The sequence below is a fragment of the Centroberyx gerrardi genome, chromosome 5, assembly GCF_048128805.1.
Source record: "Centroberyx gerrardi isolate f3 chromosome 5, fCenGer3.hap1.cur.20231027, whole genome shotgun sequence".
NCBI lineage: Eukaryota > Metazoa > Chordata > Actinopteri > Beryciformes > Berycidae > Centroberyx > Centroberyx gerrardi.
In genome coordinates, this window is record NC_136001.1 from 24,998,018 (window position 1) to 25,014,228 (window position 16,211).

General features: G+C 40.4%; 1 protein-coding gene across 1 annotated transcript; it reads right to left on the minus strand.

The window, feature by feature from the left end:
• Nucleotides 1–10,443: 10,443 nt before the first annotated feature.
• Nucleotides 10,444–12,584, minus strand: msx1a (muscle segment homeobox 1a). Its single transcript, XM_071894462.2, has 2 exons — nt 12,059–12,584; nt 10,444–11,792 (listed from the first exon to the last, which is right to left on the minus strand). Exons 1-2 carry the CDS (start codon nt 12,489–12,491, stop codon nt 11,374–11,376), a joined length of 852 nt encoding a protein of 283 aa, XP_071750563.1. The 5' UTR covers nt 12,492–12,584; the 3' UTR covers nt 10,444–11,373.
• Between the last annotated feature and the right edge of the window lie 3,627 nt (nt 12,585–16,211).

Consider the following 16,211-nt stretch of genomic DNA (forward strand, 5'->3'; position numbering starts at 1 on the left):
CTTTCATATTGTGCGTTTGTTTTTTATGTATTTATTGATTTGCTGTTTAAAATTATTTTAAAAATCTGACACAGTGGCTTCTGGGAAATACTACTGAGACTTTACAGAACTGGTCCATGCCCTAATCTGATTCAGTATGGTGCCCTCTTTTGAAAACTTGACTCAATTCAGGATATTTTTCACTCATATTTAGAGCCTGTAAAATGGTTGTTTATATTTGTAATGTTTGTCAAGACTGGAGAAAAATACAAGGGTTAAGAAAGTCACAAAAAATGTATATTTTCTCCACAACCTAAAACAAACTGTCAGTTCTATCTTTAACATGTGATTGATGGACTGTAGGTGGGGAATTTAGCTTTACACAAACCACATTCCCCTCTTTCTTATTTCCAACAGAAAAAATACCTTGACATGTTAATCCTTCCGATGTATAGCTCAGGAACAGCCTGTAGCTTTGTGGTCTTCACTTTGGCATCACACATCTGTGCCCCATTTAGGGCTTCTTAGTACACTGATAAATAATGGCACAATTACCATTTGTTTTAGTAATATAGTTGCAATGCTGTGATTTAGGAGCAATGGGCAAACAGCAGGGACAGGTCCACCTTCTTGTGCAGGATTTTATTCATGGCCTCTGCTGCCCTCTGCTGGCAGGATTCTTCATCCGTCCATCCATCCATGAAGGTAGATCCCCTCAGTGCAACAGGTGCTAGTGAACATTAGCTAATACACCGCTATTAAATGGACATTTTATTATAATAAAGATATATTTGAATGATTCTGTGATTGGGGGGTCGTTAGGACCTTAACACTTTTACAAAATTAACTTTGATTTTTCTTTTTTTCAACATTGCATCACAGAAAGGAGATGTTTTACCTACAGAGAAATGTATTTTTCCATCTCAGGCTGAGATGTTTTACCTGAAATGTGCTGTTTTGCTCATCCCTGTTACCAACACTTAGGTCACTGTCTGAATATAATTTTAAAACATTTTTCAAATATGGCTTAAAATGGTAAATAAATATTTTAAATATTTGTCATGCATCTTGTATATTCCATGTAGAGCCATATTCCATGTTTTTACCAATTTTTTATCCTATGGGAAAAAATGGGTAATTGTTTTGACAATTTGATAGACATTAAATGAAATATAATTCAGCAAAATAAATGACTTAATGGTATTTTCATTAGAAATGTAGGACTGAAACTTGGGTATTAGGGTTGAATAGAGAGTTGAGTGAATGTCCATTAAGTGAAAATACAAATAAAACAATGAACTATCAAATATATATGAGCCAGGACCAAGTTAAAGGAAAGTGAAGAATTTTTTAATCAAACTGTATAGTAATCAGTAATCATACGGATATGGCCGTAGTTGCCGGCGTGGTCATGTCTTAATTGGTTATTATAACTAAAACTAAAACTATAAGACTAAAACTTGGCATGGAAAACATTTTAGTAAGCTGAAATAAACATAAAAACCTAATGAAAAAACTGAAACTGTGATATCTGCCTCCAAAACTAACTGAAGTAAAATAAAAATACAATGAAATTCATTTATTTTATTTTTTTTGGTCATTGCCATTTACAGAGAAAAAGATTTCTTTAGTAAAGAATTGGACCAGATCACATTACCGTGACATTAATACTTATCATGTCCATCCATATACAACTTTGTGACATGTAAACAAAACAGACATAATGTAAACAAACCAGCACACTCCATACAGGCACAACGGTTACTAAGACTAAATAAAAACCAAACACTGAACATTTCTTAAAAATAAAAACTGAACAAAAAAAATAGCAAACCCCTAAACTGAAATGAAAATTGAAAATCAAAATCAAAACGGAACTCACACGCATAATCTGCTGCAGCACATAGGCTATACCAAGAGAAAGAAGAAACGCTTGTGTGTGTGTGTGTGTGTGTGTGTGTGTGTGTGTGTGTGTGTGTGTGTGTGTGTGTGTGTGTGTGTGTGTGTGTGTGTGTGTGTGTGTGTGTGTGTTTCAGACCCTAAATAAAGCTAACTCTAACCGTCTTTCTTTGATATAGCCTAGATTCAATTACTGGTATTTTGAGAATAATTCCCACTTGTCAATTTGTCCAATAATTATGACAGAATTCAACCCTGTTACCTTTATTTGATTTAAAAGTAATTAACAGGTTTGGCTTCTCAGGCTAAAATTAGCCATTATTTAAGACTAGCACGAGGCCACATTGTATATCTAAGATGATGATGAACACAGGCTATTTCCTGCAAATTCTGAGAATTTTCTTTCCATTTTTTTCTAGCTATACTTTTGATAACAGGGTTGAGCTCGACCTTCTCAGCAAACACAAAGAATCTGTGAAAACAGACAAAAAAATGAGAGGACAAACCTTGAAAAGATCCAAATGATGTAATTTCCTGTTAATGATGCTGATGTCCTGTTAATGATGAGACTTGTGAAATTTTCCATTTCTTTGACAGAGGTAAATGTGTTCAGGTAACAGGGTTGAATGTAGGAGGGCCACAACTTAAATGTTACATTTTTACAACTTAAAATGTATTGATCGTGAAAAAAGCTATTATGCGCTTTAAAGGGCACGTGGATTCACAAAACAATTCTAAAAACGTGTGAGATTATTGGAGAATATGAATGGTCATATGTCTGATGACAGCTGGATGTCAGACAGGACAGGCAAAAACGCCAGTTTTCAAAGGGTAAAACAAACTGTTCCATGTAATTATTAGGCTGCTTTTTGGGACTTGTGTGTATTTTACAGTAGCTACACAGTCAATTTCTACCATAAATCTATATATATATATTTTATAAGTGAACATCTTAGTGGAATCACTCGGAATGTCCCTGCCAATAGGGAGCGCTACAAGAAGCAGTTTCATGGTGACATGCAGGGTGAGCAGCAGGGGGCGGGGTGAGGAGGAAACTGTCTTTCAACTCCCTGCTGAAGTGTCCTTGAGCAAAGCACTAACTTCCTGCCAGGGAGTCAAATGGTGAATCTCATTTTGGTGCAAAAGTCGTTTCATTTCGTGGCTTTGTTTACTGTCCCCATGGTGGTGGAACTGTGTGTGCAGGCAGGTATATTAATAGGTGTGTGTTTTTTTCAGTAGCTAATTGATGAACCAGATTATTTATGATGCCCTTAGGAAATCCATATACTGTAGTGTCAAACTCAGTGGAAGTGGATAAGGTTCCAACAGAAAACATGGTCTGGCTGTTTTCCTACTTGATGCTCTACACCTCTATACATGAAAGCCACACTGTCTCCACATTTACCTGTAAGCTACATGTTGTTCAAACATTGAGCCACAAATGAAAAAAATAATAATGTAGGCTACTCAGTCCGATGTTCTCCTTGTGACAGCTCCCTCTGCCATGGACTCCTCCTGTGTAAAGGGTGTTAGGACTGACAGCGCAGTGAAACCTTCCAGTTTAAGGTTAGCTGGGTTCATGTTGTAAAAAGCATACAGTACACACTTCTCACAAGCGGTTAAACCCACATGACTTATCAAGTTGAACCCCTCGGACTTAACTAACCCTAACCTTTCTGTCTGAATTGTTAGCCTAATTTTCGACTATCTCATCATTTTCCAAGTTGATAGAACACTCGTTAATGTCTTTCATTAGAGAATATAATAGAGTGAAGTTTAGGGAAAATACAACCTTCTCTAAAAACGAAAGAATTCCTTTTTAACCAGCAACATGTGGCTTGTTCAGAAATCAGCCCGCACCGTTATAAAGCGTAATTGCTTTGCTTATTGATAATCATTAGAGGGTTGAGGGTTTGCAGGATCCAATTTTTATTGAAAATCATTAAGGCAAAAAGAAAACACAACATTTAAACCGCAGGGAGGCAGGTAATTTCACAGTTTTATGTTCTGTGACATTGCACTAAAAAAATGCTAAATGCTGCACTATAAAAAGCAACGAGTTAGCCGAAGGGTGACAGAAATCATTCTCTGCTTTGTTGAAATAAATTGCCTTGTAAAGGACGGATCAGAAACTTATTTACATTAAAGGCTCAGCGATGCAGTATTTTGTGTGATTTAGTTTTGTTTATAGGGTTTTCAGGCAATTTTCCATCACATTTAGCACTTTTATTGTCTCTTAAAACAAATGCTGCCTCATTAGTCTACATAAGACAATGTTTCCCCCTTAATTTCCAATACATGATTGGCACGCTGTCCACCAGTTGTAATTACGCTGCTCAACAATTTGGCTGCATGCAGATGGAGGCTTGTGTTACATTATTCAACCCGTTTGAGTTTCAAAACTCTCAGATGTTAGACGAAGGTTGCCCCTCCTGTTAACAGTAAATGCACCTTATAAACGCACAACTGTTTCAGTGATTTACATGTTGAAGTAATTATTCAACGGAGGGTCATTTGAGGACTCCTAATGTAGAAAACTGGGTGAATAAGGACACGAACTGTTAACGTTAATTAACCCTCCTATTATGTTTGGGGTCACTTTGACCCCATTCAACATTTAACGTCTCTAAAAACATGATTCACATTTTTCCTGCTTGATATTTCATGACTTTCCCTAATTTCATGGGGACAACTGGTAAACATCAAATTTAACATGATGATAAGTTTTCAAGGTCCTGTAGCCTACACACTGTATACAGCGGTGTGTTTAAAAAACAATAGCCTTATAAAACCAGAGAAAATGTAAAAGTTTTACACATATTTATTTCTCTTTGTTTTGACTGATATTGAGGGAACTTTCCCATGCATGTTTAAAAAACGTCCCCATGCTTTAGGACCCTAATATAATCACACACACAGCACTCTAAACCATTTCTGTTTGAGTTTTATCTCACCTGAAGATTTTCTCCTGTCAGCTCTTCGAAAGACTATTTTGGTGACTAGTTTACTTTTTATTGGTGTTTTTTTTTCATTATTGACTAACTGCAATGTGTTACTTGCTGATGTTCTGTAACACTTTCAATTACAATAATTGTTTTGGAGGTTTAAATTGCTGGGGTCAATTTGACCCCAAACATAGTTTGTTAATTTGAACATAGCCTATTAGGAGGGTTAATATAGGCTCCTCTAGTGTTATCTCTATGGCTGGTAACTAGGCTATTCTTATGTGACTAAAGCCTGGTGAGAAGCAGAAGTCAACCAAAAAAGCTTTCTAGGCAAGATTCAGAATATGAGCAAAATAAAACAAAAAACAGGTCCAGGCACCGCTGCCCTCTAGTGGACACTGTAGGAGAACTAAGCAGAATTATAATGTTAACTAATGCTTATAGTTGCATTGCCGCTGTCATCTTGACGGAACATGTTGAGTTGACCCGGATCGGTAAGATGAACAGTACATGGATGTGTCTTTATGCGTGTTCTTGTTAGCATGATACCCAGAGGCTTGGCTGCACAACTTGTACAGGCCCATGTCAAATTGGAAATGCATGTGGTGCAGCCTCATTCCTGTAATATTCCTGAAGGGACTTACAGCCTACTGTGTGGTAGGCTACTCAGCGAGTTTATAGTGACCTTATTGTACTTAATGGTATTTTTTATTTCCTATGGTGATATTCTCATAATGTTCCTGTAGGGACATTCTGTGTCATTATAGGCCTAGTGGACTTCTAAACTGCATTACTAGGCTACAGGCTACTTCTTTTCCCTTAGAGAGCCGATTGCAAGAAATTGGTGATATGATGGTTATCGCATCTTGGCTATTAAATATTGATTCATAACATTCATGCTGATGTCGTTTGTAACAGAATACATATAAAGCATGTCGGCCTCCGGGATGGACTGCCTGAGCGCTCCCATCTCATACTGAGCGCTTCACAACTCGGATAATACACAGGGAATGGATGGCTGCGCGTTGAATCTAGCAGGCTGACATGCCGTATGACTACACCGTGTATATTTCTATCTTAATACCTATTAGAGTAGTGTGATTAAGATGTGGGTCATGCAACACATTAATACAACTGTGGCAGGCCTACCTCGATTAAAGCTATATTCTGAGTTATAATGCTGTTATTAAGACATTTGGACAAATCATGTGTTTTTGCTTGGTTGGTGGCGGCAGAGCCCGGGCTTAGTGGTTAAAGAGACAGACGTTAAAGAGCGAATATTCTTACATAAGGGAAATATTAATATGATTAATATTGGTAACAGGGAAAATGGTACACTAATTAATGGTAAAATGTTAGGCCTAATATTGGAAATGAAAATATTAATAACCTTCTCCTATGCATCTAAACGGCTTAATCGTATTAACATTCAATTATTGTGTGAATAGTCTCTGACAGCTTGTCAATAAAGAAAGCTGATCATTTCATGGAAAAATCACCTAGGTTTTATTTGTCCCAGGGCTTCTGCATGTCAACATAAAACATTCACACGATTCAGCAACAGGTAGCCTGTTCTCCTGTTTCAGCCGACATATTTTCATAAAGTTATCTCATTAAATAGGCTAAGTCATATGATAGACTATAGCCTACAATCGAGTGAAATCACATCTTCAGAATTTCATTCATATATAGGGCCTTGGCAAGATATCAAAGGTTATGCAGTCACTCAGCATCATCTTAATAGCTTTATTTGCAAAAAATATATTGAGTTATTATTCAAGAAAAACCTGACAGTCATTATTACTATAGTTTATTCATTCACTGTACATTTACCCTACAGTATAAGCAGACTGTGTTGGCCTACATTTTTCGGCTGAAGTTGAAGCGCAACAAATAAGTGTGTTGGAGAGAAATGGACGCACTGGCTCGACGCGTATAGCAAGCTTTAAAATGACAGAATACATTTTGTCAAAGTGATTTTAGTGGGTCAAGCTTTATCCCTTTTTATTGAAATGAAAAGGCCTTTGCTACTCCGACTTTGAACAGAAGGTGGTAGTGTGGTATTTGAAACCACAGGGAAACAACTGCTGCTCTCGCGGGGTTTATGGATTTTGGCTTGAGATTGGGTTAGAGTCACTTCTATTTCAGTGCGATCACCTCCAAATGTACAGCTCACTGGCTATAATGGGCATGTATCTAATGGTTTTCTTTATTGCATGCATATAATAGCCCTTTATGGAAAACGCTTATCCATTTTTATGTTCGGGTTCCTTAACTGAACTGGAAGTGAACTGACCCGAACCCTTGCGCAACACTGGGCCAATTAACAGGATAAATAAATAAAATGAGACATTCTCTGATTAACCTTTGCGTTTTCACAGCAAACTATAAACTATCGGCTGCCTGTGCCTATATAGCAGCCTATAATAATTAATGAAATAAAAGTCAAATAAAATTTCCAAACCTTTATGGAGTCTATTGCAGAGGCGAAGGCAACATTTTAGCTTGACAGAACTCATATTTAGGACCCAATAATGTCAGCAGCTTTAACAAACCTTAACTGCTCGCACCAACTTTCCTTATTAACCTATTGGCATTTGCGGAATAATGATCTTAGTAATATTCAGCACAATCAGCAACTTTATGGTAACATTATGAATTGTATGGACGTATAATTTGATTTATAAAGAAGCTTAATTAACAATGATCAGGTAGACTGCAGGCTATGGATGTAATGTAGTGGTAAATAAAACGTAAATAAAAAAATAAGCTAACAAACCAACAGTAGCCTATTAACAAAAAAAATCAGTTACATTTTCAGAAAAGCATTAATTTATTCTTTTCTTTTTCCCTTAAAAGACCATATAACCTCATGTAACTTCCATCCGTTTGATATAGGCTATACTGTCAGCCTAAATATTCCGCAGTGAAAATGAAGGTAAAGTGAGTTTAGGTGGGTTTACCCTCCACTCATCCCTGCATGTGTTCATCCATCACTAGGCTGCTTTATCAACCCAGGTCTAAGAGTGCTGAGCTGACCTCATGGGCTTTTGTCACATTATGGAAAGTACTGATGTATCACTTTTGTGGTATCAAACACACATCATATCCTGAACCCCATGCATGAATAATCTCACACCGGCCTCATCCTGATGGGACACATGGAAGTTTGGTCTTATTCCCTGAACCCGGTGGGCCGAGGCGGCAAATGTAGCCTATCCATAATACAGTCTCAGGCCTATCGTGTAAAAACGTCCAATAACGCCACGTCTAGCCTACGAGAAAACGTATTTTTTTTAAATAAACTTTAAAGTAGATTGCTTGGAGTAAACTAAAGGAAAACGGAGAAAGTCGGCTATTATTTTCATACGGACATGTCAAAGAATAGATCAAGGCCTCCTTATCATATAACACTAATAATCACAATGTATGATATGCAGCCTGCGCATCCTCGCCTAATAAAACTATATTTTCCTGAAGCTGTCCTGCATGGGGATCTGGCGCCTGTGAGAGCACGAGTAACGAAAATGGCTTTCTCTCTGGAGTCAACTACAGCCTCCTGTGATCTTTTGGATGATATAAACAAGTGAGTTTTGTTTTCTTTTTTGGCTCCTGGCGAGATAGAGATAAAGATAGAGTTAGAGATAGATAGCGAGCGGGGGACGAAGAGAGAAAGTCGAAGCTGAAAGAATCGACGGATCCCCTTCGGCTCTTTTGTGTCAAGTTTCTCTCCTTTTCAGATAGAGCATTCATCCGTGTGATTTCATCTTATTTTCATTACTTATTTATTAATTGATCCCTCAACTGAGCGGTGAGTGATTCCTACAGAGGTTATCCTGAAGCACAGTCTGTCAGAGAAAATATTAAGGCAAACCTGTAAAATAACCTGTGACGCGGTGGTAAATAAAAGGGTAAACTATAACCTCCAGCCGGGGAACATCATAAGGCAAACAACCTCCAGTATAAACAAAAAACAAGTAAACGTTTTCCCTTAAATTGTCCTTCATATAAGTTAAAACAGTTTGAAATGATATGTAATTTAAATCATAAAGATATAAAGAGTCTAAGAGGATTTACCCGCCACTGCATCTCTGAAAATAACTAAATCTTAAATCGAGATGTTTTTTTTATTTTTTATCTCTTCGATTTCACATTTATGGAATAATCTTCAAACTACAACACATAGGTGTTGCGCATTTCTCATCCAGACTCCATGTTACGGCCCTGCTGAGGACAACAGGCTGACAGAGCCGAGGAGGCTGGAGGAGGAAACTAAAGCACAGTGAAGAGAAGTGTTGCCCGTCCCAGTCCCCCGTTGACATTTTAGGAATGATAAAAGTTCCGCCTTGCCTGGAGCTACAGCCTCGCTGGAGCCGGCCTCCGTCTGCGGCAGATTGCCTTTGCTCATTACAGCAATTATTTTACTCCAATTTAACCCCTGCCTGAATGGCAGGGACGTCAGGAGAAAGCCTTTAAAACTGTTGCGGACTAGCCTGTAATTTGCCCCTTTCTGATCCCTATTTTGTCATGTAAGTCTTCTTTATGGCAGCAGCGCCCTTTTGAGCATTTGTTAGTAAGTTTAAATTCTTTCTTTCTTCAGGAATGTCAAGCAGACTATATTTATGTGCGGAGTGGCGCAGGGCTGCAAACACTCTGCGGCTTCTCCATAATGTGGTGTCACCTGGCTCGTTTTACACCCTAAATGCCCCATAATGACACTCGAGCGAATCGTTTACAAGCAATTTAGCCCTAGAACCAGTCTTCAATATTTATCGGCCTGTTTAGAAGTCCGCACAACTGGTTGTCGATACGGCCCCCCCTCCTCCCTCCCTCCACCCCCTGAGCTCTTCTGGCGCCAACAAAATCTGGGTTAGTTATTTCAAAGCAATAGGCAACAGCTGTAGAAATACATTCCACGTTTTGCTCTGTGAAATGACATTTGACAAGTTTTAATTCACAGTCCTGCCCCAGCACTGCCACGCTGAAAAACGTGCGCTCTTACACGAGCACAAAAACATGTGAAAGAGCGAGGCTCTAATGCAAATACCTGGTGAAGAATAGGAGAAATGGAGTAGAACCACTAGCCTGATCCTTCAGATCTATTGATGAGCTACTTTGGCCCTGGTTGTTTTGGGTCACATGTTGAAGTCTAGCTGTTATTGACATTCTACAAAGCATATAATATTTCATAATACTGTAGCTAATGAACAATATCCTGGTTTCCAACTGTATTAAGATGTTTGTAATAGGCCAAATAAACCTCAGCATTAGAACTTTTCCCAATAATCATTCCCTGCTATTCTTTCCAATGACGGTAAACCTATAGGAATCATTGGCACATAGACTTCATGTTTAGACAGTAGGCCTCTCTATTGTTTGTTCCAAGATGCCATTGCGCAGAAGCTCAACACTCACAACTGTAAGCCTGTTCTATTTCAGTCAACATGGCCTAAAATAGATATACAATTATAAAATAACTATTATCTGAACTTTTCATTAACTCCAATTCACTGTATTATTATTATTCATAATAGGACTAGCAAATAGTCAAATGTTGGTGCTGCAGGCAGCAAGTGTCAGTCAAAACGAACAACTTCTTAATGAAAAAGAATAAACAATTTATTGTTAATTTATGTCACAAATATATTCATAATATAAATGAGGATATTCTTCAAATATACATTATTTTACAGTACACAAATCCCTTCCGAAGGGAATCATTCCAACAACAGACAGTGCTGTTATAAAAAAAAATGCTGTGGTTCTCCAATTTAGCAAAGAGCATTCATTGACACTGGATTCAGTAACCCACTAAGTTACGCATTGATATGAATGCAAAATGAAAAAGTATGGTGTTTGCAGTGTGACAACATCCCACATAAGTGATGAGAGCCCAACCTACCTGGGGTTCTTATGTGTGTTGGTGCAAAACGTCAAGCTGTGCGCAATAGTCTCTTATTGGTATAAGTTCGTATAATAGCCCTTGTACCTGGCTGGGTCGTGGCAGAGGAGTGGGCTATCTTTGACACACTGTGTGGCATTTAGCCGACTAGGTTGTCCATACTTGACTGTCGAGTCATGATATGTCATAGGCCTACAGGGACGAAGCTGTTCTCCACTTCTGCACTGCAAAAATATCCATCTTAAAGTCATTTAGTCTCATCAGTCAGTTATAAAAAGATATTTTCCTTAAATAATAAAAAAAAAAAATCTTGATCAAGTTGATTGGCATTGTGAAATAATGTCACTGCACTGGCAGATTTTCCCACTCAGAAAAATCAGATTTTAAGACTCAACACAAGATGAAATGACTTGTTAAGGTGGATTATTTTTGGTCAAGAGAAGTGGATAAACTTCAAGGTCCTGCGAATGGGCTCTGCGAGGAAGTCTTGGCCCCTGACAAGATGTGACACCGGGCTCCGCACCAGGATGCCTCTAAATTAGTTCAGTATCACCTCACCTATCTGAAGGGCCCCTTCTTGCTCGGGGCCCTCTGAAAGTAGTCTATCCCCCCTGTACCCCACTGCAGTGCCCCTGGTCCTCCGTCCCGTCAAGCAAGGTGGTACATACTGTATCCGACGTGGGCGGCGTACAGTCCCACGGGGGAAACCGGCAGCGAGTGCCTCTGGAACGGGTGCGACCCTGCGTAGGACGCGGGGACGTGCGCACCGAGAGGAAAGGAAATCCCGAAAGCCGGAGGCAGCATGGGCTTAGCTGCCATTTTCAGTTTTTCCAGTTCTGCCTCCTGCAGCCGCTTGGCTTTGGCCCTCCTGTTCTGAAACCAGATTTTAACCTGGGTCTCCGTCAGGTTGAGCGAGCTGGAAAACTCTGCGCGCTCGGCGATGGAGAGGTACTGCTTCTGGCGGAACTTCCTCTCCAGGGCCAGCAGCTGGGACGTGGTGAAAGGGGTCCGGGGCTTTCTGTTCGTCTTGTGTTTTCTCAGTGGACAGGCGGGGGGACTCAGCCTTCCTGTAAACAGACAAACAATTTTGTTATCATCTTAAATTCTGGGATTGGGACGCACATCATGCAAATTCCACCAAAGACGAATACAGATCGAGTAGAAAGTTTCAGAAAACACACGTGATATAGGCCTACACTTATATGGCTACGAAATAAATCCTATTCCAAACGAGTCCTGAGATAACCGAGATTTTGAGCATACAATTGCACACATTATGATGTATGTGGATTTATTTCTACCTCTAAGCACGGACACGACAACTTCAACTTACGTGGAGGTGTGGGAGAAAAGCGAGGATTCTGTATCCAGCCAGTCCTGTCTTTACTGTCCGGGCTCTCGGGTTTGATCAACACGTCTTCTGGCATGTTCATTATCTCGCCCACTGAAAACGAGGAGCCCATGGGCAAAGCAGGAACTGAAGTATCCAGACTGGAGAGAGAGCCCATCCTTGCGCCCCTTCCCAGCACTTGGGACGTCCCGGCGACTGACGGGGCATCCGGGGATGGCACCTCTCTGCTCGGTTTCCTATCGGCCATCAGTGCCTCGACGCTGAAGGGCAGAATAGCCACTTTGGGCTTCCCAGTCTCCTCTGCGGGGCTCAGACTGGTCTGCATCTCGCCTCTGCTGACGAGAACCGAGCGGGGAGGAAGGTCTTCAGTTTTCAAACCAGCGGTCAAAGCTGACATGGCGATAGATGGGGCCATACAGGTCCGACTGGCACTTGGGAGGTGACTTGACACTCGTGGGTATCGCGGAAAGAGTTACAAAAAGTTGCTGTGGTGCGCCCTAAGGTGACGGTATCCTCATGTTTATGTGACCAAATTGGAGTGCACTGCTATAATAAGGCAGGCGTTGAGAGAGAAGCGGCCAATCAGGAGCGAGATGGGCTGGCCCAGAGAGACTCCAGTGAGAAAAAAAGAAAAGAAAAAAACGTCAGCTATCTGAGTGGGAAAGTAAACAATAAAGTTACTTTTTACAACCGACTTCAGATAAACATAACAAACACTTAATTGGACATCACAAGATTAAATCCCACAAAATAATGTTTTACCTGAATGTGATTAGCCTATAATTACTAGGTTATTAAAATGTTATAATTAAGACATTCAGGCATGCGCATAACTGCTGTTACTGTCAATTCTTATAACTGTGCAGGCGTAAGAAACTTTTATAATACTGACGCTGTTTTGTTACTGTCGCAAACATTTTGACAGCCTGTATTCAGATCGACCCACATGATGACTTTGGGCTCTGATGCTAAAACTGCCGAACTGGTAAGGAGTCTTGAATATTGCACAACAGTTTACTGCCTTCCTTTATGTGATGGGCCTCTTGCAGTGCGCTGTTTATTGATGGCTGCGGGGCTCTAATCAGATTGAAACACACAGGCCTTCGCAGTCATTTAGGGGTAATTATCGGGCTTGGGGGAGGGATCACTGGGATTTTTCCCCTTTGACTACATCCATTAAAGTCAAAAATTATGTGGAGTCGGGGAAGGGGGAGGAGGCAGCGTGGAGCCAACCAGAGATTTAACCCAGGACTGTCACTGATTTACCTGGCCACTTCAAGTACTTTCTCATTATCTTCAGTCCCTTTTTCACTGGCGATGATCACAAAGAGATTTTTTTCTTTTATTTTTATTATCGCTTATAGACAATATGTTATTGGATCTATTTTTAGTACCTTATAATTCATAGAAAATGGAAATATATCATCTCACTTGCATGGACGCATGTCGTTTCATTTCATATTCGTATATGTTGTTGCTTTTAATTTTACATTCAAAAACGTGCTTTACAAAACCACGGAGGGAAAATGAAACTATTACCTTTTCTGACCGTGCAGTCCGTTCTCAGGAAAGCGTCTGCGTCGCTAATTGCCAGGCATAAACAATCTGTCACGATTTGTCAGTCTCCCTAATAGGCAGACAAGTTATGTTGTTTTTAGGCGCCAGCAGCGGTCTGATCAAAGCGCTCGACTTTAGGGAGACTATTGAAAAACTTTAACCCGCATCAAGAGCGCAGCACCGCCTCCTCTTTGCCCGCCCTAGCCCTGGGACATTGGGCCATTCAGCCTGAAAAATTAGCTTTTTCTCAGCCGATCGCACGCCATTTCCAACTATTCAAATGAGCGCTATAGCTGGTGTAATAGTAGGCTACTCAGAAGAAAAGGTCAGCGCTTCCCACTAGTTACTTTCAGAGAGTCCCTTACTGAAAAGGATTCCTCAGTGCAAGTGTTTCCCAAGCTTTTTCATATCCAGGACGCCCAAACAGATACACATTAGACCACGGAACCCCCATTTGCATCGCCATCTGAGGAGATGTTTGTTGTGAGAGATGACTTGGTACAGAATCACTGTCTGTGCTGGAGGTGGGGTGTTAACCACATGGGGAGGGTGAGACCTATGGTCAAGTCATCCTCATACTCTGTCATTGTGCTGACTTCTAGGGAGTGAAATTATAGTGAATTTAAAGTAGTCTTCATTTTGCTGGGGTCCCTCTCTAGGGCCCCAGGTGGTACCCGGACCCCACTTTGGGAACCACTGTCTCATAGAGTTTCCATGCGGGCTTCGTGGTGATTTAGACCGGACGCTGTTCAGAGAGTAAATTCTTCTCTGGAACTGTGTAATTACAACATTCAAGCTGACATGGTGATTTAAGAGGGACGCTCAGGTACCACAGATCCCTGCAATTTACCGTTGTGCCAGTGTTTTGCATGTGTATTGCATGAGCAATATAGATGACACGCTATAAGGTAAATCATTTGTTTCTCTAGTGAAGTTGGCCATAGCTAATTTAAGCAATAGGCTGACCCATGAGAGGCCGTGGTTTACAGTGATTTTAGAATAGCTAAGAGTTGTTAGGCAAGGTGCAAAGCGGAATGAAACCCTCTTAGCAGTTAAAATCTAAATAAATTAAGGCCTGGAGTGGCTTTTACAAATGGTGGTAACACATCATTGTATTAAAAAGAATGCAAAAATCCAGCAAATGTTTTATTTCTAATGAATAATTTAATGTTATTCTTCCCTCAAACATAGTTCTGAACAGTAGCTAAACAAAGTGGTTGCTAAGCGACGCACGAGCGGTGATTTCCGGTTAGCGCATTATTATTTAAATTTCGGTCACAGGTGTGTGTTTATATGCTATTGTAGAATCGCTTCAAACACGCCTCGGCCAATCAGAAGTGAACTGGAACTACCCGTTTCATAAAAAATTACACGCAAGGCTTAATTTAGCATTTCCTGAATTCCATATCCGCTGCTCGGGCAGTAGTAGGGTAGCAGTGTGCTCCACGTGCAGCTGCAGTGTGTTTGGAAACACTTAAGCCCATAACCTGGAATGAGTGGCACTGCGTGTTCACCGCTCTGAGCCTTTGAAGTCAGCGGAGTCTCCCGGCTCCCACGTCCGTCTGAAGTCCCTCTGCTTGGGGCTCATACACTTAACCCGCTCTCCAACACCAACTCGTAAAATGAGTCTGCGTAAACACAAATAGGCACACATGAGACGCATTAGCGCGCACCGCTGGGTGGTAACGTGTAACTCCAGTAACGCGTTACAGTAATTCAGTTTTTCATTTTCCCAGTGAGGAGTAGTGTAACGAGTTACTATTTCAAAAAGAAGTTGTTACTTTTGTTATCACCCCTTCTAAGTATCATATTGATGTTTAGCTAATTAGGTAAAAACTAGGCCTGATATTAGGCTACACTGACTGACAGAAAAAATACTTTCTCTGCATGGGGGGAAGTAGGCCTATTCCCACTACTTAGATTTTTTTTAAAATTTTGCTAAAGGACGAGAAGAACACTGGATATCAATGTTATTTAATTTCCCTGATCATTCTGATGAGAGGTAACTGAGCTATCCTGATTTTTGAGGGTATAAGAAAGGAGGTCAACCGCTAATTTTAGGGGTGCAACTGAACAGAAGTAGCCTGAGCCTGATGTAACGAGTAGTGTAACGCTCCCATGTAATTATTTTTTTGAACTAATTAGCCTACCTTTGAAATGAGTAACAATTACCTTTTGAGCAGCCTGTCTGCTGTAGCCACACTGCATCAATTCCTCGATTCCTCGAAAAGAGACTTTCATGAATGTAAATTGCACCTGGAAGTGCGCCTTCAGAGCTACAGTATCTCTCCACTATCTGTTCTTGTGTACTTCAGTCTATTTGCCTTGTGAACAGAGGGACAGTGGTGCTGGAAAACAATGTTGGTGGCAATTAGCATCCCAAACACTGGCCTTTGAGAAGACTGATGTGCCATGGAGAAGACGATTACCATACCGTTTTATTTAAATCCCAAGGCAACAAATGAGGGCTGAGCTGAGATACAAAACAACTGTAAGCCTCATCGGGCCTTTGTTTAACTTTATAAACTACCTTTGATTCCCAGTCAAGAGGCAGGGACTGCGGACAAAGGCCTATTGT

Bases quoted from the DNA above. Each gene is read 5' to 3' on its own strand.
- msx1a (XM_071894462.2), bottom strand. From the start codon at position 12,491: ATGGCCCCATCTATCGCCATGTCAGCTTTGACCGCTGGTTTGAAAACT. The intron at 11,793-12,058 runs GTAAGTTGAAGT...GTCTGTTTACAG, and splicing joins CTTTTCTCCCACACCTCCAC to GAAGGCTGAGTCCCCCCGCC.